A 25,558-nucleotide genomic window follows, 5' to 3' on the forward strand; every position below is an offset into this window, starting at 1 on the left:
TAAGAAGCAGAGCATGCGTTCATTGGTCAAATTTCAATGTGCTATTCTTCTCCAATCAGAAGCTCAAATGTGACTGGGGATCCGGACTGCCCCTTCTCTACCCAGACACCATCACGTCCGACCAGACGCAGAGTAAAATTGAAGCAGCTCGGGTGCACATTTAGACAAGGTTAGAAGATTTAATTCCAATAATTCGAGCGATTCGGGAAACATCCAGGTATTTGCTCCGTCGTAGATGTTCCAACTTATAAATCTGCAATGAGGATAATTCAAAGTGCGAGCACATTCTGAAACAAAGGGGAATGATTGAAGCTAGAAATGAGATGTAATATTTATTCGCTGCTAAAATGGCAATTATTGTACTGTACTTTCTCCTCGTGGAATCTAGTGCTTGGGCAGATTCGTTACACGATTCCTGAAGAGCTGCGGCTGGGTGCCTTTGTTGGAAATATCGCAGAGGATTTGGGCTTAGATGTAAAACAACTCTCAGCTCGCAGTTTTCGGCTTGTACCCGGTCCCAGAAAACAGTACGTGGATATCAATTTGGACACTGGTATTTTATTCGTGAAGGAAAAAATTGACAGAGAAGAGATTTGCGGCCCGACCCTGAGTTGTGTTTTATCGTTGGGCGGTTTGCTTGAAAACCCTTTAAAGCTCTACAAGGTTATAGTAGAGATTCTCGATGTAAATGACAATGCTCCCTCTTTTCCAAAGAGACAATTCCACCTACAAATATCCGAGCGTTCTATTCCGGGAATGCACTTTCCCCTCGAGACGGCGCACGATTTGGACGTTGGAACTAACTCCGTGCAAAAATACGAACTGGTTCCCAACAATTATTTTGTTCTCGACGTTGGGACAGGCGAAGGAAAATTGCCCGTATTGGTGCTACAGAATTCGTTGGATAGAGAAAAGGATTCCAGCCACAGCTTAACGTTGATAGCCAAGGACGGCGGGATCCCTGTGAGATCGGGTACAGTTCAGATCATAATCATTGTAAAGGATACAAACGACAACGCTCCTATCTTCTTCCAGACGGAATATCGAGTCAGCTTATTAGAAACTGCACCAATAGGGACGCAAGTAATCATACTAAATGCTACCGACTCGGATGATGGTCTAAATGGAGAGATTAGCTATTCACTTAGCAGCCACACTTCAGCTCCAGCTCGGGAAATGTTTAGAGTGGATGCCAAGACTGGCGAAATACTAGTTAAAGGCAAGTTGGACTATGAAGAAAGCAATAACTTTGAGCTTAGCATACAAGCCAGTGACGGGGGATCAGACTCAATGTCAGGGCATTGCGTAGTTCTGGTGAATATTATTGATGTGAATGATAACCCTCCTGACGTGACGTTGACATCTTTATCTCGCACAGTTTCAGAAGATGTTGCACTTGGGTCCGTGGTCGCTCTTTTCAGCGCCGCAGATAAAGACTCGGGGAGAAACGGGCAGGTGCAATGTCAAATTTCAAATGAATTACCCTTCCGACTCGATTCTTCTCTGGAAAACTTTTATGGAATACTTGTTCATCAGGCACTAGACCGGGAAAACGTCTCCAACTATGGTATTACAATAACATGCACGGATGCCGGAAATCCTCCACTTACGTCGGAAAAAACCGTTCGAGTAGACGTTTCAGATATAAATGATAATGCCCCACTGTTCACACAGTCTTTATATACCGCACATGTCAAGGAGAACAATACTATTGGCGTTTCTATTTTTTCCATCACAGCCTTTGATCCAGATATTGGACTGAACGCTCAACTGACATACTCTATCTTGGAAACTCAAGTTTTGAACGCTTCGGTATCCACTTACGTGACTGTTAACTCGAAAACCGGTGTCATATTTGCACAGAGGTCTTTCGACTACGAGAAATTGAAAAACTTCCAGATCCAAGTTCAGGTCGTGGACTCTGGGACACCACCACTCACAAGTAATGTTTCGGTAAATATTATAATCCTTGATCACAATGACAATGCTCCGGTCATTGTACAACCATTAGCCCAATTTGGATCAACAGCAGTCGAGACATTATCCAGGTTTGCAGAACCAGGTTGCTTGGTTGCCAAGATATCAGCCACTGACTCTGATGCTGGTCAAAACGCTCGAATCACTTATTTGATTTTTCAGGCTACCCAGCATAACCTTTTTACTATTTCACCAGACACTGGCCAGATTTGGACAATACGTCGTATCGCGAATACTGATGCCTCCAAGCAAAGATTAGTGATTATTGCAAAAGATAATGGACAACCATCACTTTCTGCCACAGTGACCATCATCTTATCCGTGGTTGGTGGCGATACTGCAACATTCTCCAGCGTCAGCGGTTCATTTGAAGATCCTACATTTACTCCTGAGCTGGGCCTTTCCTTGGTCATCGTATTTGGAGGAATTTCTATCATATTTCTCGTGGTTTTAATTATTCTCGCTGTGATGATTCATAGAAGCAGAAATATTACGAATAGTCAGCACTGTTCCCTAAGACTCTGTTGTTGTGCAGAAACAAGGCATTCTTTTAACGGAATTCAAAAAGCCAGTAGAAATCTCCAGATACCCCCGAACTACGTCGAGGTGTTCGGTGGTGATCCACTTTCTCAGAGGTTCCGCTATGAGTCATGTTCAACATTGCAGTCAACAAAGGGAGAAATCATTCACCCCAACATTTGCAGATCATATACAGACAGCAATTATGTCCGAAATGAGACTATCAGGAAAGAAAACACACGAGCAGTTAATTCTGAAAATTGCAGCAACACGTTAAAGAATAAGGTGAGGGGCCTTTTAATGAAGAATATGAGCCTCACAGCTTTGAATTGGATGTGTGGCAATAGTTGGAAACATGCATGTTTAAATTATTAAAATATAAGTAGCAACTGTTATTGCCGAAAGTAACATCTGCTGGTATCGTTCCTGGTAATATTTATATGCTTTCCATTGTAACAGGATTACAATATTAGATGGTACAGTTGAGTTAAAATTGTGTTCTAGCAGCTTTGGTTACCTGTTGGGAATTTCTAAAACTTTTAGATTAGATTAGATTACTTACAGTATGGAAACAGGCCCTTCGGCCCAACAAGTGCACACCGACCCGCCGAAGCGCAACCCACCCATACCCCTACATTTACCCCTTACCTAACACTACGGGCAATTTAGCATGGCCAATTCACCTGACCTGGGAGGAAACCGGAGCAAACCCACGCAGACACGGGGAGAATGTGCAAATTCCACACAGTCAGTCACCTGAGGCGGGAATTGAACCCAGGTCCCTGGCGCTGTGAGGCAGCAGTGCTAACCACTGTGCCACTGTGCCGCCCTAGAGTTTCTTTGAAGCAATGAAAATTATTGACTTTTCACATACTGAATATTGGAATGTAAATACTTATGAGAAAGTCTTTGCAGACACAAAGTCATGTAGATAACACTAACTTCGAGAATACAGTAGCCATTGCACACGCGTCCAGAAAACAATTTAGTTAGTTTTCAGTTGTTTCAGCGGTAGCTGTTAGGTCTCAGGAATTAGCATCATTATTTTTCTGACAGCCTGGTGCGTGTAAATTGATCAGGTATTCTGATATTGTTAGACTCCACGTAAACTTGAAAACTACTGAACTTAAGTTAATTTAGTTTTTTTCAAAATTTTCCTATTGAAGTCTTTCAGTAACCAAACTGTATAGATGTCGTATATGTTCGAGCTGAAATTTATACCTGAGAGGAAGATGGCCTCTTCATGCACTTTGCTTGTTGAATGAAATTTTCTTATTTGGAATATTCTGGCGATAAGACCAGTCAATAAGAATGCAGTGCAACTCCAGTCATTAGATAACATTGTTCTCGAAAAGTAAGAATATGGCACTGTAGTCAGGAAATTACATTAATGAGTCTCCATGCTCAAAAAAGAAGGTAGGGACTACAATGGTAACAAATTCCAGTCCATCTACCATCCAAAACATCCCATCATTCAGTAAATCGCAGAAACAATATCCATGGTGCATAGAAATGTTAATATGGTGTGAGCAAACGAAATATAGTAGAATGTTTGAAATAATCATCTGCGTGATCTTAAATGAATTGATATATATATTTATTTAACTAATATTTACAATGGGCATTTGATAACATTGCAGAAGTGAAACTGGTACAGGATTTGAAGTTTTATGGAACTTTTTGTTGGTAATCTGGAGGAAATGTTAATTGTTTTGGAATCACAGGACTGAGATGATATTCACACAATACAAGACTTTGCGATCAACTTGGGAGGTGGCAACCTAACATAATTGATTTAACATAATTGTGACAGCTACAATGGACACTGCATAATTTTGGATATCATCACCTACTGTGAGCACCTGTGTGGAACTCTCGACCTCTGTAAGGGAAATGTTCTGTATTTGCACGTGTGATTTGTATGCTCAGAGTGCTCACGTGTCATCATTCAAAATGTGTAGGATGTCTTATGCCTTTAACATTGAAAAGTAACTGAAAAACTTGATGGATCATACCATGCATCCCGACATTTCAGAACTATTCTTAATCATTTGCAAAAATAATAGGCTTGGTACTTCTTGCTGTGGTGCAGATGGCTGACAGTAGATAAAGAAATGAAAAGAATGGTTATTTCAAAGTGATACTTAACAATTATAAAACGTCTTTGAAGATCGGAAAATACATTTAATCTGGATAACAATAGTTCAATATGTGTATTATCTGCTACAGAAAGTATACAATACGTGGGAAAGATAATAAATCAAATAGAAAAAAATTCAGTTCAAAGAGGGCTCAACATTGCAAACTCAAAACGTAAGTTGATTTGAAAGTAAAGAGTTTCAACAAATTGGAAGTTCATATATGGCATTATGCAAAATAATTCATGCCCATTGCTGGTCTATTGCTTCTATTATTGATGAATCTATTGTTTCTGCCTTGGAACTTGTAAAGTGGCTCCGATGACTTTAGGCCTTTGAAATTAGATCTTTTCCATAACTGTAGTCATAACAAATTTGGTCTGGTTTATAATCTATCGAAAGGAGGCTCACGCACGTGTATCTTTAAAACATTACATCTATTTGTTGACTTCGAAAATGGCAAACTATTGATCTTGGACCAGGATGAAAGATAGAGGAATTAGGAGCTGATTATGTTCTTATCTTTCAATATTTATGCAAGGTTCGCAATTTGTACACATTTTTGTTGATTAATCGATTAGTGAAACAGAGAAGTGAGTTTAGTAAACGTTAAACAATAATCTAAAAAGATGGTCAATTGGATATCTGTAACAGAAATGGAGAAAAATGAAAATTTCAGTATTGTAATTTCCATTATTTGATTTCCTTGCAGAACGATAAATATAATTAGTTCTGCTTTGGTAAGCAATAACACCTAGTCAGTAAGGAATTCTAGAAAACACCTATCCTGTATAGATTATAACTTGACTTGTATTATTGAAACAAAGAATGATCTCACCAATTAGGATCCATAATTGGCCTTTACCTGTCGCATGTCCAACAATTTTGAATTTGACATATTCCTGGTAATTTGTTTCCAACTGGATTTTTGCAGCACAGGGTGCAATGCAGTATAGAATAGAAAACCGTTATGCAAATTTGAGTTGTGCAATAATAAATCAAGTTTTGCGCTCATTTAAGACATTGCAGCTTTAAGAAATGAATCACATTTCGTTGGTCGAATATCAATGAGCTGGCTTTCACCAATCAGAACATAAGATAGGAATGGGGATCTGGACAACCTTCTTCACTACCCAGACACCATCACGTCCGATCAGACACAAAGTAAAATTGGATAGCGAACAGTTCGACAGGAATTGGTCACAAATCCACTGACAATTTTGGACAAAAACAGAAGATTTAGATGAAATTATCCGGGGCGATTTGAGAAGCATTCAGGGATTTGCTGCATTGCAGTTAATTTATATCAGATAATAATTCATGAACGTTTTCGCGGTGCGGACATATTCCGAAACAACGGGAATGTATGACGCTGGAAATGAGATATAAAATATTTTGGTTTCTAACATGCCGATTGTTCTACTGTGTATTCTCCGCGTGGAATCTAGCGCTCGGGCAGGTTCGTTACTCGATTCCTGAAGAACTGCAACTCGGCGCCTTTGTGGGGAATATCGCTGAGGATTTGGGTATAGATATAAAGCAACTCTCGGCTCGTAGTTTTCGAATTGTGTCCGGGCCCTGGAAACAATACGTGGACATAGGCTTGGACACTGGCATTTTATTTGTGAAGGAAAAAATTGACAGAGAAGAGATTTGCGGGCCAGTTTTGAGTTGCGTTTTATCCGTGAACGGTTTGCTTCAAAACCCCTTAAAGCTGTACCCGGTTGAAGTGGAGGTCCTTGATTTAAATGACAACGCTCCCAGTTTTCCAAAGAGACAATTACACCTTGAAATTTCAGAGCTTTCTTCTACTGGAACGCGCTTTCTCCTCGAGTCAGCGTATGATGCGGACGTTGGAACCAACTCCGTGCAATCCTACGAGCTCCTTTCTAACCAGCATTTTATTCTCGATGTGCAGATGCGCGATGGAGTGGAAAAATTACCAGTGTTGGTGCTGCAGAGTTCGTTGGATAGAGAAAAGGAATCTACCCACAGTTTGACACTGATAGCCAAGGACGGTGGGGTCCCTGTCAGATCAGGCACGGTTCAGGTTATAATCATTGTAACGGATGCAAACGACAACGTCCCTGCCTGTTCCCAGTCAGTTTATCGAGTCAGTATATTAGAAGATGCACCCAAAGGAACGCACGTAATCGCATTAAATGCCACTGACCCAGATGATGGTCACAATGGAGAGATAACTTACTCGATCAGTATGCACAATACCATCAAAGTTCGAGAATTGTTTAGCGTGGATTCTAAAACTGGTGAAATCAGAGTGAAAGGGAAATTGGACTATGAAGAAAACAAAGCCTTTAGTATTAATGTTCAAGCAACAGACAGGGGTCCTCACACTATGGCGGGGCACTGTGATGTGTTGGTGAACATTGTTGACGTGAATGACAACGCACCTGAGGTGACGTTGACGTCTTTGTCTGGCGCTATTTCAGAAGACGCTCCTATTGGGACTGTGGTCGCTCTGTTCAATGCAGCGGATAAAGATTCTGGGAGAAACGGGCAGGTACAATGCAAGATTTCAAACAAACTACCCTTTAGACTAGATTCGTCTTTGAAGAATTATTATGGATTGCTTGTTCATTATCCACTGGATCGTGAAAATAACTCCAATTATGACGTTACAATAACGTGCACGGATGCAGGAAAGCCACCCCTGACATCGAGGGAAACCATCCGGGTAGAGATTTCTGACATAAATGACAACCCACCGAGATTTTCGCAGCATTTGTACACCACAAATGTCATGGAGAACAATGCTATTGGTGCTTCTATATTTTCCCTCACAGCGTTTGATCCAGATGTGGGACTGAACACTCAACTGAAATACTCTATCCTGGAGACTCAAGTCCTGAACGCGTCGGTAGCCACTTACATCTCTATTAACTCGGAGACAGGCGTCATATTCGCGCAGAGATCTTTTGATTACGAGATACTGAAAAACTTTCAAATTCAAGCTCAGGTTGTGGATTCTGGGACACCGCCACTCGCAAGTAATGTTTCGGTGAATATTATTATCCTTGATCAGAATGACAATGTTCCAGTCATAATGCTGCCATTATTCGAATTTGGATCAACAGCAATAGAGACAATATCCAGGTTTGCAGAACCAGGCTATCTGGTTGCCAAGGTTTCGGCCACTGACGCAGATGCTGGTCAGAATGCTCAACTCTCTTATTCCATTTCTCAGGCTACCGATCATAACCTTTTTACTATTTCAGCAGATACTGGTGAGATTTGGACTATCCGTCCTATTGTAAATAAGGATGCCTCTAGACAAAGGTTGGTGATCATTGTAAAAGATAATGGAATGCCATCACTTTCTGCCACAGTGACCATCATCTTTTCTGTGATTGGTGGGGACATTGAAACGTCTTCTGGGGTCCGTGGTTCATCTGAAGTATACAGGTTCAATCCAGATCTGAGCCTTTCCTTGGTCATCGCATTAGGAGTAACTTCATTAATATTTCTTGTGATTTTAACAGTCCTTGCTGTGAAGGTTCACAAAAACAGAAATGGTTTGGACGATCAGCACTGTTCCATGGGATTGTGTTGCCTTCAAAAAAGACATTCTCTGAATGGAATTCAAACAGCTAGTAGAAACCTCCAAATACGCCCCAACTATGTTGAGATATTTGGAGGTGATCCACTTTCTCAGCGTTTCCGCTATGAGTCATGCTCAACATTGCAATCAATAAAGAGGGACTTCAGAACACCCAACACCTGCAGGCCATCTCCAGACAAGCATTCTGTCGGGAATGAGTCTATCAGGAAAGAAAGTATGGGAATCATTAATATTGAAAATTACAGCAACCCTGTAAACTATGAGGTGAGGGACATTTTATAAAAAATATATTATGATTATCACAGAATTGATCTAATGTGCGTATTCATTTGGGGAAAATTGACCACATCGTTACTAATTGGATGGAAATAGTTTCTTAAATGAATTGCACATTGTTCTCTGCACTGCCTCCAATTATGTGAAAATCCCGTATTATTTCTTTGTTATGGCATCTTTTAAGATCTATGTCAATTCCTTTATATTCCTTGTGATTAAACACATTTAACTGTCGATATTAAGATATGTTGAGGAAACCCATGCTCCCCTTGACAATTTCTAAAACCACTAGAGTTTACTTAAAGGTTGAGAATCTTTGACAGTCTCGAGCCCAGTCCAAAGATTTAATTGCTAAGTCTTGCTAAGAATCTACGTGCCTATAGATTATCAGATGCAGTTATGAACTTGTTCATTTTGATAGGAAGACTAGAAATGGAATATATTATTCAAATGGAAAAATATTGCAGATCCAGGTGTACAGAACAATCTTAATGGCTTTGTGTGGTGATCCACTTGGGAGAGTGCTTAGTACTTGAGCCCTTTTACTCCCGGATTGTCAGAAAATATAAATATTACTCTAAATTCTCAATTTACCTGTCTGATGGACTCGGGTTAACGGAAAACTCTGAGACCAAATTGTTGTACTTAAAAAAAATCATATTTACTACAAAAAGATCATTTTAAATATAAAATGAAATATGGTGTATCTACGTATAACCCTAAGAACTTAATCTCTAACTTGTTATTAAAACATTGCACAAAGATGCAGATGGACACAGGAAAACAAAAAAAAGCACGCATTTGTGGATGGAGAAAACAAAGTAGCCGGGTAATCCAATTTAATAGCAATGGTACACTAGTTTCGATTAGACCATAAAACATAGAATCAGAAATTAGACCATTCAGCCCATTGAGTCTGCTCCACCATTCAATCATGGCTCAAAACTTCTTAAACTCATTATCTGGCTTTCTACCCTTAGCCCTTAATCTCCTTGATAATCAAGAACATGTTTATATCAGTCTTAAATGTACTCAATGACCTGGCCTCCACAGCCCTCTGTAACAAAAAAATCCATAAATTCACCAGTCTCTGGGTGAAGAAGTTTCTCCTTATCTTCATTATAAAATGTAATGACCTTCATACTAAGGTTATTCCCTTGGGTTCTAATCTCTCCTACCAATGCAAACGACTTCCCAACATCTACTCTGTCCAGGCCAAATCAGAATTCTGTATGTTTCAATTAGATCACCCCTCATCCTTCTCACTCCACCGAGTATAGACTCAGAGTCCACAAACATTCCTCATATGTAAAACATTTCATTCCTGGGACCATTCTCGAGAAACTCCTCTGAACACGCTTCAGGATACTACCTGATGTATGGGCCCAAAACTGTGCACAGTGCTCCAAATGTGGTCTGACCAAGAGCCTTATAGTGCCTCAGAAGGACATCCCTGCTTTTACGTTGAAGTGCTCTCAAAATAAACGCCATCACTGCATTTGTCTTCCTAACTAATGATTCAAGTTTACCTTGACAGAATCCGGGACTAGAACCCCCAAATCTCTTTGCACTTCAGACTTCTGAATTTTCTCTACATTTGGAAAATAGACCATTCTTCTATACTGCCTACCAAAGTGCATGATCAATCACTTTCCCATGTTGTACTCAATCTGCCATTTCATTGCCCACTCTCTGAACCTATCCAAATCTTTCTGCAGCCTCCCCGCCACCTCAATGCTACCTGTCACGCTACCTATCTTTATATCACCTACAAACTTACCCAGAATGCCCGCAGTTCCTTCATCTATATTGCATACCGTGAAAGGTTATGGTCCCAAAAATTAATCTTGTGGAAACCACTTTTCACCGGCTACCTGATGACCCTGCTATCCTCACTCGCTGCTTTATGCCAGACAGCCAAGCTTCTATTCACGCCAGCTTTTTGCCTCTGACACCATGGACCCTTATCTTACACAGTAATGTCCTGGGTGGCACCTTGTCAAAAAGCCTTCTTGAGGTCCAGGTCGATAACATATTGTGGCTGTCCTTGGTCTAATCTTCGTGTTACTTCCTCAAGAAGTTCTAACGGGTTTGTCAGGCATTTCCTCCCCTTGATGAAGCCATGCTGACCTTGCCCTATTTTGCCATACACTTCCAAGTATTCAGAATTCTCATCCTTCACAATGGATTCCAGGATCTTACACATGACCAACGTTAGGCGAATTGTTCTGTAATTGTCCGTTTTCTGCCTTGCTCCCTTTTTAAACAGGGGTGTCACATTACTGATTTTCCAGTCTTCTAGGATCCTCCCTGATACTAGTGATTCCTGAAAGATCACCACTAACACTTCCACTACCTCTCCAGCTTAGAACTTTAGAGTGTAGTCTATCTGCTCCAGGTGATTTATCCACCTTCTCCTTAGTGATGGCAACCATACACTGTCCCCTGAATTCCTTGTGATCTTCGATTGTCTTATTGTTGGGCGTTTCGGTTTTTTACAGCAGACACAAGATAATTAGACACTGTTGTTAGGTCTGTGGGTCGCTGATTCGAGGCAGAGGCTTATAGAAAATATTGGGAGAGAATGGCGAGCTACGTATGGGCGGCACGGTGGCACAGTGGTTAGCACTGCTGTCTCACAGCGCCTGAAACCCGGGTTCAATTCCCGACTCAGGCGACTGACTGTGTGGAGTTTGCACGTTCTCCCCGTGTCTGCGTGGGTTTCCTCCGGGTGCTCCGGTTTCCTCCCACAATCCAAAGATGTGCGGGTCAGGTGAATTGGCCATGCTAAATTGCCCGTAGTGTTAGGTAAGGGGTAGAATGTAGGGGAATGGGTGGGTTGCGCTTCGGCGGGTCGGTGTGGACTTGTTGGGCCGAAGGGCCTGTTTCCACACTGTAAGTAATCTAATCTAATTTCCACTATTTTCCTGCTTCACTGCATAAAGAGAGAGAGAGAGAGAATGAATTTGGCAAGGGCAGAGAGACAATTAGGCATTTTGCTGTCAGTAGTTTTCTGCTTCTGTATTGTTCATACAGCATCTGTCTACCTGCCCATGAGCCAGTTAAAGAGCTGTCGACATGCTGATCACATCTGGTCGAAATTGAAAAATAAAAATAAACAAGAGTCTATGAAGCAAAACCTGCACTGAAAATAAATATATGGTGCTGTTCAGAGTCAAACATGTTCACGTTGACTAAAGCAACAGTGTCAATACAACTCACACAAAGTTTCATCAACTTGCTTCTAAAAGTGTAACATTTCCTCCTGCAATCTTTGGTTCACAATAATATCCTTTTCTCATTTTTGTAATCAATCCAAATTTGAGAAAACTTGGAAAGTTATAGTTTTCACGTCTATATAAGCCAGAAAGTGATCGTATTCAGATCCAGCAAATATGTTGGAAGGCAAGTTGAGGGCTATAATTTATTCAAAAGGAATGCAACATCAAAGTGCTGGTGTTTTGCTGTATTTGTACAGGCCATTGCTGAGACAATGTCTGAATTATTGTGTATAGTTCTTCATTGTTTGTCAATGAAGGGAAATAAATGAATTTGTGGCAACTCATAGAGTGCTAATTCAATGGATGCCAGAACAAAAGCACTTGGAGGGGGTAAGGCGGGGAGAAGGGGACAGCGTATTTTATGCTGAAAGCTTACATATGTCGTGCATTTATTGACTGGATTCGAGAAGAAAGTTCGATGCAACCTCATTGAAACATACGAGATCCTGATGGAACTGCATAGTATGAATGTTGATCGATGCTTCCTTTTGTGGAAAAGACAAGAACTATGGACACAGTTTAAAATGAATGGGTCATTCCGTTAAGACAAGGATGAGATCATATTTTTCTTACTGGGGAATGTTGGAATGTGGAGTTGATATCACAGTAAGATCAACCATGATATTGTGGAATAGCAAAGGACATTCGAGAGATTGAATGGCCTACTCTTGCTCCCAATTTTAATGCTCCTATGATAAGCACAAAAGAAAAGATAAACAGATGTTAAAATACATTAAAAACTGAAAGCATCTACGCAAGATGAAGGAATCAATAACGTAGCAAAGCAAAAATGGAGAAGTATCTAAATGTTAAAACTTGGAGAGTTTAAATGGTATTATATTTGATTAAGCAAATTTGTTTTGTGCCTAGATAAGACGTTTGAAGTGCTTTGCTGGAAAAAAATGATTTTAAACCTTTGTCATTAGATGTTTTCAAACACCCAAAGGAACGACATGTATGATATGCCTTAAAACAGTGGAGCGAAATGTTTGTGTAGGAATCCTTTCAGAATATTGAACATGATAGAATAAACTGAAGAAACAATATATCAACTTAAGTGGACGCCTTAGGGTGATGATAGAGAGGTGTGATCATCATTAACAAGCAACTAATACCATGAGAGTTTCGAGATAAGAATATGCATTTGCGCATGTTAAAATAAATGCATGATGCAGAGAAGGCAGTTTTTCATGGTTAGAAAGTATTATAAAAAGATGGGTAGCTGGCTGTTTGGATGCAAGGAGGCATTTAAAATAATATCCATACAGACGTGCCAAATAATAATTATTATAATAGAAACAAAAAGAATGCTTCATCTCAGTTCAGTATAAATTAACAAGTGGATGTGACTGGAATTAATCTCAGAATATTAGATTTATTTGGGGCTGTAGAGTTACACTGACTTCATGGATTCGTAGTTACTTACCGAAATATGGATTTCTATTACCACATGTTCCACAAACCTGGCATACAAGGTTCATTTAATTATGTTTCAGAGATTTATTTTCTTATAGAGAACAGAAATATGACGTATCATCAATGAAAAATCTGAACGAATTTTAATTGCACAACAATAAATTGAAGAATAATAATTGATTGCAGACTTCCCAGCTTTAAGAAATGAACACCAATTCTATTGGTCAAATTTCATTACGCCTTCATTACCAATCAGTGTGTGAGATGAGTCTAGGAATCCGGACAGTTCCCTTGATGACCCAGATGCCACCACGTCTGATACGGCTCAGAGTAAATTTGGATACCGATTAGCTCACAGGAATTGTTCACGAGTCCACCGAAATCTTTTGACAAAGTTAGGTTCCTGCAAGATTGTGCACAGTAAATGTCTCTCCATTATTGTAAAGGATACAAACGAAAACTACCCTCTTTTCCCCAGATCAGCTGATAGAGTCAACCTGTTGGACAGTGCAGCAACAGGAGTTCTGAGGAGGTGGGGAGGCTGCATAAAGATTTGGACAGTTGGAGTGGTCCAAGAAATACTGAAGAAATTCAATGTTAGCAAATGCGAGGTCTTGCACTTTGGAAAACAGAATGCAGGGACAGATCATTTTCTAAATGGTGAGAAAATTCATAAAGCCAAAGTGCAAAGGGCTCTGTGAGTGCTCGTGCAGGATGCTCTAAACGGTGCCTTGCAGGTTGAGTCCATGGTTAAGAAAGCAAATGTAATGTTGTCATTTATCTCAAGAGCGTTGGAATGTAAAGGGGGTTGGGATGTAAAAGCAGCGATGTGCGACTGAGACTTTGTAAAAGTCTGGTTAGGCATCATTTAGAATACTGTGTCCAGCTTTGAGTCCTGCATCTCAGGATTCATATTGGCATTGGAGCATGTTCAGCAGAGATTCACAGGGATGATATCTGGAATGGTAAGTCTACCAAAAGATGAACAGCTGAGGATTCTGCAATTGTAAACATTAGAGTTTAGAAGGTTGAGGGGAAGTATAATAGGAACTTACAAGATAATGCATGGCTTAGAAAGGGTGGACGCTGGGAATTTGTTTCCATCTGGTGGGAATACTAGGACCGTGGGCACAGCCTTAGAATTAGAGGGAGTCAATTTAAAACGGAAATAAGGAGACATTTCTTCAGCGAGAGAGTGGTGGGCCTGTGGAATTCATTGCCATGGAGTGCAGTGGAGACTGGACATTAAATGTCTTCAAGGCAGAGATTGATAAATTCTTAATCTCGCGAGGAATTAAGGGATACTGGGGGAGGGTGGGTGTGTGGCGCCAAAAAGCTCATCACCCCTGATTGAATGGCAGAGTGGACTTGATGGGCAGAATGGCCTTACTTCTACTTATATGTCTTATGGTCTTCGGAGCACAGGTAATAATTTTAAATGCCACTGACTTGGACGATGGTCCCAATAGAGAGATAACCTACTCGATCAAGTGTCACACTTCATGTCGAACTCAGAACGTGTTTGCCGTGGATTCCAAAACTGATGTAATCAGCAGGAAGGGCATGTTAGGTTATGATGTCCTTGAAATTAACATTAAAGCAAAAGACAGGGGATCTTATGCTTTACCTGCATACTGTCATGTTCAAGAGAATATTTTTGATGTGAAGGATAACACTCCCCCCTCCCCCCTACCCCCCCCCCCCCCCCCGCCCTGAGGTGACGTTGATGTCTTTGTCTCACACAGTTTCAGAAGACGCTCCAGTTATGACTGTAGTTGCTCTGTTCAGTACAACAGATAAAGATTCATGCAGAAAAGGGCAGGCGCAATGTCAAATTTTAAGTAAGTTACCTTTTCAGTTAGAATCTTCTTTGGAGAGTTATTATGGAATAATTGTCCAACATCCACTGTATCAGGAAAATGGGTGCAAATATGACGTTACTGTAGTATACAGTGATTCAGGAAATCCATCTCTTAATGTCCGAGAAATCCGTTCGGGTAGAGATTTCCAATATCAATGACAAATGCCGTGGTTTGCGCAATCTTCATACACCACAAACATTATTGGAGAACAACATTATTGGCTTTTCCATGTTTTCTATTATAGCCTTTGATCCAGATGCGGTACTGAGCACTCGATTGAAATACTCAATCCTGGAGACTCAAGTTCAGAATGCTTCATATCCAATTATGTTTCCATTAAATCGGAGATGAATTTGTTTCGAGATATTTTGACTATGAAGAACTGAAATTCTTTCAAATCCAAGCACTGGTCATGGACTCGCGGATACCACCACTCACCAGTAATGTTTCAGTGAAAGTTATTATCCTTTATCAGAATGACAATGTTCTCATCATTATGCAGCCAGTAGCCGAGTTTGAGGCAACAGTAGTGGAGAGAATATCCAGATTTGCAGAACTACACTCTGGTGGCCAAGGTATTCACCACTGACGCTGGCGCCAGTCAGAACGCTCGCCTTTCTTATTTGATTTTCCAGGCTACCCAGAATAACTTTTTTTACTGTTTCCCAAAACACTGGTGAAATTTGGACTATGCGTCAAATTGCAAATCAAGATGTTTCTAAGCAAAGATTGATGATTCTGGTGAAAGATAATGGAATGCCAGCAGGCATTAGGAGTTTTGAAGTCTGCCTTGGTTGACTACAATGTCAAAACATTTTCCAGCCTCAGTGGTTCAGCTGAAGATTCCGGATTCACTCCTGATCTGAAATGTTTTCTTGGTCATCATATTAGGAACAATTTCTCCGATTTTTCTTGTAAATTTAATAATTCTCATTATACAGGTTCTTAGAAGTATAAATACCGTGGGTGGTCAGCAGCGTTCCTTGGCGGGGTAGTGTTGCATTGAAACAAGACTTTCTCTGAATTGAATTGAAAAAGTCAGTGGAAACCTGCAGATATCCTCAAATTATGTTGAGATGTTCGGGGTAATCCACTTTCTCAGCAATTCCACTATGAGTCATGTTCAAAATTGCAGTCAACCAAGAGAGACTTCAAAATTCCCAATGCCTGCTGATTATCTACAGACATGACATATGTTCAGAATGATATCACTGGGAAAGAAAACATAATAAACATTCTGGATATAACAGCAACTCTGTCAACAATGAGGCGAAGGGCTTTCAAAAAGGTTAAATAATTGTAGATATGATCTGCCAGTGAGGATATATTTGGAAAAATTGTGTGGGTGATGTGTGTTTAATTGCTATATATCTAGTTGTTGCAAATAGCAAGATTATGTAGGACTTTTTTAAACATATTTGTGTGATTATATCGAAATTGTATGCCGGCAACCAGAGTTTGTGCTTTGTTTTAGAAGCCATGCTTGTTGTTGACACTTTCTGCACCCACCAGAGTTCAGTTGATTGTGCGAGAATTGCTGACATTATGTTGTACTAAACATTTAATTGAATTAACCTGTGCAGCCATGTATCTGTGCAAGAACAGGACACTTTCCTGGATAGTGGAATGCAATTGCACACACGTTCTGTGAACCAGTTTGGCAGTTCTAATCTCAGTTTTAAATTCCAAATAATTAGTACTAGCATGCCCCTAACTATCAAATCACTGTAAATTGATCAGAGAATCTTATGTTCGAGATTCGCTTAAGCTTGAAAACAACTTAGATCAATTTAATATTTCAAAATAAACAATTTTGTACCCTTTCTATGTCACAGGGTCAATGTTTCTATTCCTTATGATAGAAATGTAAGTAACTGAGAAAAATAACCTGGGCACTACTTGGTGAAGAAGGCAAACTGTTGGTCACGTGGCAAAAAAAAATATTAAGTACAAGAACTGGAATAAGAACATAAGGATTAGGAGCAGGAGCATGTACTATAACCCCTCCAGCCTTCTCCACTATTTATGGAAATTACATGGTGGGTCACATTTTGACTCCACTTTCCTTCTCATTACCCATAATATCTAACCAATTACTAATTTAAAATCTGTCCATCTTTCCCTCCGTCTACCCCCACCCTTCAATTCAAGATATCTTGCTGCAATTGATAAGGATCTTGGTTATAACACCCCTGGAGCATTGTGTACTGTTCTGGTGTTACTATCTAAGGAAGAATGCTCGAGTTAAGGAGGGAGTGGAGCAAAGTTTTACCAGACTGATACCTATGATGACAGAACTGACCTATGAAGAGAGATTGGATTGGTTAGGCTATATTTTTTGGATATTAGGAAAATGATGAGAGATGTCAAAGAAACCTATAAAATTCGAATAGATGTGGACAACATTTATGCAGGAAATATATTCCCATTAATTTGGGAAGTCCAGGATTTAGTGGTTAAATTTTAAAGATATTGGATAGGCCATTTCGGGGGAGAGAGTTTGTCAACCAGAAATTGCTCAACTGGTGGAAGCCTTTTTCTCATGAAGTGGTTGAGGTTAAAGCATTAATTAATTTCAGAAAGACTGGATAAACTTAGGGCTAGAAGGATCAACAAGTATGGGTGTAAAGTTGGAACAATGTACTGAGTCAGATGATCATTCACAATCGTACTGAACAGTATAGCAGACTCAAAGAGTAAAATGATTTGTTCCTGTTCCTGTTCCTGTTTTCTATGCTTCTCTGTTCACCTGCTTTAACTAATGCACTAAATCTCCCAGTCTGGGAGATACAGGCAATGAGGCCATTTGATTTGACCACGGTCCATCTCCAGTCAGTTCGTCAGATACCTTTCTGTTCTGAAATTAAGAATCTGGTGTATGAAATATCTGAATCTAGAGAAAAAAATGGTAGATCACAATTTCTTCCAAATATTTTGTACCTAGTTGACCTTCTGCATCGGAGAAAAAGACGGGATAGAGATATAATTAAATATGGGAGGAGAAAGTGAGGTCTGCAGATACTGGAGATCAGAGTTGAAAATGTGTTGCTGGAAAAGCGCAACAGGTCAGGCAGCATCCAAGGAACAGGATTCCTGATGAAGGGCTTATGCCCAAAACGTCGAATTTCCTGTTCCTTGGATACTGACTGACCTGCTGCGCTTTTCCAGCAACACATTTTCAACATATAATTAAATATACCAACATTCTCTTCTGGATTTTGGTCATTACTGATTACTGTGGGGCCTAGAAAATATTACGTCCTGATAAAAATTGTACACAATTGTTTCAACTGGGAATTGAGGATTTGTTTTACAGCACCTGTCTGAACCTTCTGTTTTGTTATCAGGAAAATGCTCTGTACGTGCACAGATTATTTGTATTGGCAGAACTGTTCATAAGTGAGTAACATTAGTTAGAATGCATAGTACGAGGATCACACTTCTGTTAATTTCAGATGGAAAAGCGACAGGAGGACTCATTCCATATACCTTAACTTTGATCCCTACGTTTAACAATGTTCTGAAACATTGAACTAAACCATTGTTGTGTACTTGCTTTTTTCAAGCAGTTCAGATTTGCGTGCTCAGATAGTGAGGTAAAGAAATATTTATTATTTTCTGTGACATGGAAATGCCAGTCTTGGACAAGAGTGAACAAGGTCTAAAGTCAGACAACGCCAGCTTGTAGCCAACAGGTTTGTTTGAAATCATAAGATTTCTAAGCGGTGCTCTTCAACAGATGAAGTGAGAGAGACGCACATAGGCACAGAAATCAATAGACAAACAAATGAAAAGATCATGCAAATGATGTGATTGAAGTATCAAGAAGCCAAATAATAGATCACTGCAGGCGATCAAGAGTTTCAGACAGTGTGAGGAAAGTGTCAACAGGTAAATATCAAGCGAAGGGATGACCTATAATCTGATTAAATGAGGCAGCAGGATGATTATAAACTATTATTTTTCTATTATTTGGCCTGTCAGCACTCCACTCACACCGTTTGTCTGATCTTTTGACCTCTCTGTCCATTAATATCTCTGCCTAAAAGTTCTGTACGTTTGTGTTTTCTCTCTCACTTCACCTTATGAAAGACCAATACTTCAAAAGTTTTTGATTTCATATAAACCTGTTGGACCATAACCTAGTGATGTCTGACTTCTGACATTATTTTCAGTGATATACAACAGCTTTAGGAATTGCTTTTGGGTAAGAAATGTATTTAATTTGGATAAACAATAGGCGTGTAGGCATACTATCAGTACCAAAATCTAAGAGAACAGGGCACTTCACAAGTGAAAGAATACAACAAAAACAGAAATTGTTGGAAAAGGTGAAAAGATATGGCAGCATCTTTGGAGAGAAATCAGAGTTAAAAAACGAAAGTGTTTCAGCAAACCAAAGCTGTGATGTAATAGTTGAAAATATAGGAAATTAATAATTTTGAGTCATGACTAGTTAAAATGCTCACATAATGCAGATTTCTGCTATTTCCTTTACAGCATATGATCTTTCACATTAATCAAAATACATTTTCTCTGCCTTCTCAGCTTGAAAAGTGGTCTTAATGATTTTAGCCGATTGGGATTAGTTGATTCTTAGATTAGATTTAGATTTAGATTACTTAGATTACTTACAGTGTGGAAACAGGCCCTTTGGCCCAACAAGTCCACATCGACCCGCCGAAGCGCAACCCACCCATACCCTTACATTTACCCCTTGCTTAACACTACGGGCAATTTAGCATGGCCAATTCACCTGACCCGCACATCTTTGGACTGTGGGAGGAAACCGGAGCACCCGGAGGAAACCCACGCAGACACGGGGTGAACATGCAAACTCCACACAGACAGTTTCAAATGATTGAATGAGCTAAAAGCGTGTTTCACTTCAGAAAAGATTGGTTTAGGTATATGTGCCTGCAAAATATTGAATGTTGTCGATACCATTCAATATGCGACCATTTAACTTTGAACTACGTGCAAGGCTTTCAAGAGAATTGATGACTCAGCATAAAATTCTCAATGTTGATGCAAGGTTGGCGATCAGACTATTTTTTTTCGTGGTTATTGCAGAGTTTGAAATTTATTGAACATCAAGTAACTCTGACAAAATAGTTGCAAGGATAAACACAACGTACTGCAAATGCTGGATACCTCAAATAACAGAATGAAATAATGAAGAAACGTAGCAATTCTGGCTGTATTTTTGGAGAGAAGAAAAGTTAACATTTCAAGTCTGATATAACTTTTCTTTGAAGCTTGTTCTACTGAAGAATTCCCATCAATTTGAAACATTGACTTTTTTCATTCTCTGCAGTTGTTGATAGACCTACTGAATTTCTACAGCTCCTTTTATGATGATATAGATGTCTAGAAGAGAAATGGCAGTTTACATGAACTTCATTACAGGAATCATGTCATTGAAGTGGGTGAAAGAAGGACAAAATAATTTAGTGAGAATTGACAGCAAGTTAAAGATGGAAGATCATTTCAAAATAGTCCGAACTGGGTTATAAATAGAATCAATTGCTTATAGCGTATCCTTGGACTTTGCTTTTATTTCTATCCTTGGTTTTATTTTATACTACACACCTGGATCTTACAACCTCTGATACAATTCAGGCCTTGAGATTAATATGGGAACAGGGAAAGCTAGTACAGAGTTGCAAAATAAGCGTAAGCATAATTTTTAATTGTCCAACAATAAATGTAGATATCTGCACTCATTCCAGACCGTTCAGCTTTAAGAAGTGAGCATTATTTTGATTGGTCGAATTTCAACGCGCTGGTGTTCACCAATTAGAAGCGGAGATGTGATTGGGATCTGGACAGCCCCCTGCACTACCCAGACACCACCACGTCCGATCAGACACAGAGTAAATTTGGATAGCGAACACCTCCGTCGGGTTTATTCAGGAATCTACTGGAAATATTAAAGAGATGTAAGAGACTTTACATGCGACGATGCGGGCGATTTATGAAACAATCAGACATTTGCAATATCGCTGTTTTCATGTTTAAAATATTCTGGTATAACTAATGAAGATAATTCATGGTGCGGGCATGTTCTGAAATGGGGAATGTTTACTGCTAGAAATGAGACATATAATAAATTGGCTGCTAAAATGCCTATTATTGTACTGTGCATTTTCCTTGTGGGATCTAGTGCTTGGGCAGATTCGTTACTCAATTCCCGAAGAACTGCAGCTGGGCTCCTTTGTTGGGAATATCGCTGAGGATTTGGGTTTAGACGTAAAGCAGCTCGCGGCTCGCAGTTTTCGGATTGTACCCGGGCCCAGGAAACAATATTTGGGCATAAGTTTAGACACTGGAATTTTACTTGTGAAGGATAAAATTGACAGAGAAGAGATTTGTGGCCCGAGCCTGAGCTGTGTTTTGTCATTGAACGGTTTGCTCGAAAACCCATTAAAGCTGTACCCGATTGCAGTACAGATCATTGATGTAAATGACAATGCTCCCAGTTTCCCAAAGAGACAATTCCGCCTTGAAATTTCAGAGCTTTCCACACCGGGATCGCGTTTTCCCATTGAACCTGCATACGATTCTGATATCGGAACTAACACCGTGCAAATCTACGAGCTCCTTCCGAATGATTATTTTATTGTCGAAGTGCGCAGTAGTGAAGGAAAGATGCCTGTACTGGTGCTGCAGGGGTCCTTGGATAGAGAATCCGAATCCAGCCACAGGTTAACGCTGATAGCCAAGGACGGCGGGGTGCCTGTGAGATCGGGCGCTGTGCAGATCTCAATTATCGTAAAGGACGCAAATGACAACGCCCCTGTCTTTTCCCAGTCATTATACAGAGTCAGCCTATTGGAGAATACAGCCGCAGGTACACAGGTAATCAAATTAAATGCCACTGATTTGGACGATGGTCTCAATGGAGAGATAAACTACTCGTTTGGTAGCCACACATCAGCTAGAGTACGGGAGCTGTTTGGCGTGGATTCCAAAACTGGTGAAATGAGAGTGAGAGGGAAGTTGGACTATGAAGCAGACAAGGTCTTTGAAATTACTGTGCAGGCAATAGACAGAGGTTCAGAGGCAATGTCCGGGCACTGTGTAGTTTTCGTGAATATTATTGACGTGAATGATAACCGACCTGAGGTGACTTTGACGTCTTTGTCGACTGCAGTATCGGAAGCTGCGCCAATTGGGACTGTAGTCGCTCTGTTCAGTACAGCAGATCAAGATTCGGGGCGATATGGGCAGGTGCAATGTCAAATTTCAAACAAACTGCCATTTAAGCTGGATCCCTCATTGGAGAATTATTATGGAATACTTGTTCAAAATCCACTCGATCGTGAAAATACCCCATTGTATGACGTTAGTATCACATGCTCGGATGCAGGAAATCCTCCTCTTACGTCGGAAAAAACCGTTCGAGTCGACGTTTCCGATATAAATGACGAGGCCCCACGGTTCACGCAATCTTTATATACCGCAAACGTCATGGAGAACAACGTTATTGGTGCTTCTATATTTTCTATTACAGCCTTTGATCGAGATGTCGGACTAAACGCTCTGCTGAAATATACTATCCTGGAGACTCAAGTTTACAACGTCTCAATTTCTACCTACGTCTCGATTAACTCGGAAACTGGTGTCATATTCGCTCAGCGATCTTTTGATTACGAGGAGCTCAAAAGCTTTCTGTTCCAAGCTCAGGTCGTGGACTCTGGGTCGCCGTCACTCGCAAGTAATGCTTCAGTAAAACTTACTATCCTTGATCAGAATGACAATGTTCCAGTCATTGTGCAGCCATTAGCTGAATTTGGGACAACAGCTGTAGAGACAATTTCCAGATTTGTAGAACCAGGTTCTTTGGTTGCTAAAGTATCGGCCACTGACGCGGACGTTGGACAAAACGCTTACCTTTCATATTCGATTTTGCAATCATCCAATCCTAACCTTTTTACTATTTCCCCAGGCACTGGGGAAATTTGGACTATACGTCGTATTGAGAAAAAAGATGCAACTAAGCAAAGTTTGCTGATTGTTGTAAAAGATAGTGGAACACCATCACTTTCTGCCACAGTGACCATCATCTTATCTTTGACAGGCAGTGACACTGAAGCATTCTCCAGTGTCAGTGATTCGTCTGAAGAACGTGTGTTCACTCCTGAAGTGAGCTTTTCCTTGGTTGTTGCATTAGGTGCAATGTCTATCATTTTTCTCATGATTTTAATAATCCTTGCCATGATGTTTCATAAAAGCAGAAAATCTTCAGTTGGTCAGCAATGTTCCCTGGGGGTGTGTTGCTGTCTTGAATCCAGGCATTCCTTGAATGGACTTCAAATAAACAGTCAAAACCTTCAAAAACACCAGAACTATGTTGAAGTATTTGGTGGTGATCCACTTTCTCAGAGATTCCGCTATGAGTCATGCTCAACATTGCAGTCAATGAAGAGAGACTTCACACTCTCAAAAGCATCTAGATCATCTACAGACAAGAACTATTTTCGAAATGAGTCTATTAGGAAGGAAGGCACGACAATAATTAATTCTGAAAATCACAGTATCCCATTAAGTAATGAGGTAAGGCACTTGTCATAAGAAATATTATAAGAGACGCTGTTTCGGATCTCTGGATATATTTGCAATAAAGTTATTGTGTTGAAATGAAAAGGGTAAACCGTGAGAATTAAACTCATCATTCACACTTTTCTGTAATATTTCTGAATTCTGTTAACAGTATAGTCTGCAATACTATCCCGTAGAAAGGTTCAACTTTCCTTTGCAATTTTCTGTAACTTATTATGCTGTCTGGCTGAGTTTTAATTGTTTTCTGGCTGTCCTGTTTGCCGGTTTGCCCTTCCTAAAATACTGAATTTAACTTGAATCTAAGAGAATTGTGGATTTCTTTCTTATTGTAGCAACAATGAAGAATACCATGCAGCCACATACCTGTGGAAGTACAGAACACTTTCATGAACAGTAGAAACCAGTAGTTACTTGTTGGATATCGTGCTCTCAGCGGGCAGTTGTCATTAACTTATAACAGCACATTTGTTTGGTGTCATATTATCCGAAATCGATCAGGTAGTGATGTCGATTTCAGTTACAAACTGTAACTCATTGTGTGCCAGAGGAATCAATGGCAGGGATCACAGTTCATTTTTGTACACATGGAAAGTGAATGTACAATAGCCAAGTTTGCAGATGACAAAAATAAATGTGATTGCAAGTGGTGTTATGAAATGAAGAGTCTGCAGAGAGATGTGCACAAGTTAAGAAACTGGGCAAAGTTATTGGCAGATGGAATATCTTGTGGAAAATATGAGATTGTGCACTTTGGTAGGAATAATTGAAGAGATGAATACTATTTACATTGGGTAAGACTGCAGAACGCTACAGATCAAAGGGATTTGTCCTCATACACGAATTACAAAACATTAGCATTCAAATTCTGCAGTAAATATGGAAGGAAAATTAGATGTTAGAATTTTTTTCCAAGGGAATGAATAAATATAAGAAGGTTTTACTGAAACAATTGAAATAATATGGCCAGTTTTGGTGCTGGTTATTTAGAAGATATATGCTAACATTGGAGACAGAGCAGAGAATGTTCACTTGGCTAGCACCAGGTATGAAGGGATTGTGTTAAGAGGAGAGGTTGTGTATTTTGGGCCTGTACTCGCTGGAATTTAGAGGATTGAGATATGACCTCATCGAAACGTGCACGATCTTTTAAGGCACTTAACACAGTAGATGCAGAAAGGTTGTTTCCACTTGTGGGAGAGTCTACGAGAAGAGGGCATAATCTCAGCATAAATGTTCACACATTTAAGACAGAGATGAGGAGTAATTTCTTCTCTCAGTGAGCAGTGCATCGATTGAATTCTTTAACGTAGATAGCTGTCAAAGTTGTGTTGTTAAATAGATTCAATGCTGACATAAATAGAGTTTTGGTCAATAAGGAAATCAAGGATCATAGGGAGAACGACTAAAAAGTGGTCTTGAAAATTACCAGGTCAACCTGATCTAATTGAGTGGTGGAGTAGACTTGAATGACTGAATTGTCTTCTTCTGCACTTACATCTTATGAACTTATAGCATTAGTAGTTGGCAAAAAAACCCTGCTTTATATGAATTCAATATTTTAGAGTTATCTTTTGAGAATCTTGTACAGAGCATAGATTATGAGTGTCGTATTCATTCAAGTGTAATTTTTAATATTATCCAAGAAAATTAACGGTTGCAAACCGACAACTATTGAAAGTAAATGTACAGGTTGGGAGATTCTGACAATAAGACCAATTGATTTGAATATTGCCTATCGCTGGTCACTCTGTTAGAATCCATTGTGCTCTCAAGGCTGCATTTTGTTAAACGCAACATATGACGTTTAACAGCAAAAGAAGAGATAGGAATTTTATCTAATAATGTTGTGCAGAACGGTACCCCTTGCAGAAGACCAAAAACAGCAGTATTAGAGTCAATGTGCCAACTTCTTTTATGTAACTGAAATGTGGTTAATTTCACAAA

At 39.8% G+C, this 25,558-nt stretch overlaps 1 protein-coding gene across 1 annotated transcript; it reads left to right on the forward strand.

Moving 5' to 3' along the window:
• Positions 1 to 318: 318 nt before the first annotated feature.
• On the forward strand, positions 319 to 23,626 carry LOC132823117 (uncharacterized). Its single transcript, XM_060836656.1, has 4 exons — positions 319 to 2,781; positions 5,974 to 8,478; positions 15,525 to 15,624; positions 21,216 to 23,626. The coding sequence occupies exons 1-4, from the start codon at positions 319 to 321 to the stop codon at positions 23,624 to 23,626; spliced, it is 7,479 nt and encodes a 2,492-aa protein (XP_060692639.1).
• Positions 23,627 to 25,558: the final 1,932 nt, after the last annotated feature.

Source organism: Hemiscyllium ocellatum, chromosome 16, assembly GCF_020745735.1.
Source record: "Hemiscyllium ocellatum isolate sHemOce1 chromosome 16, sHemOce1.pat.X.cur, whole genome shotgun sequence".
Taxonomy (NCBI): Eukaryota; Metazoa; Chordata; class Chondrichthyes; order Orectolobiformes; family Hemiscylliidae; genus Hemiscyllium; species Hemiscyllium ocellatum.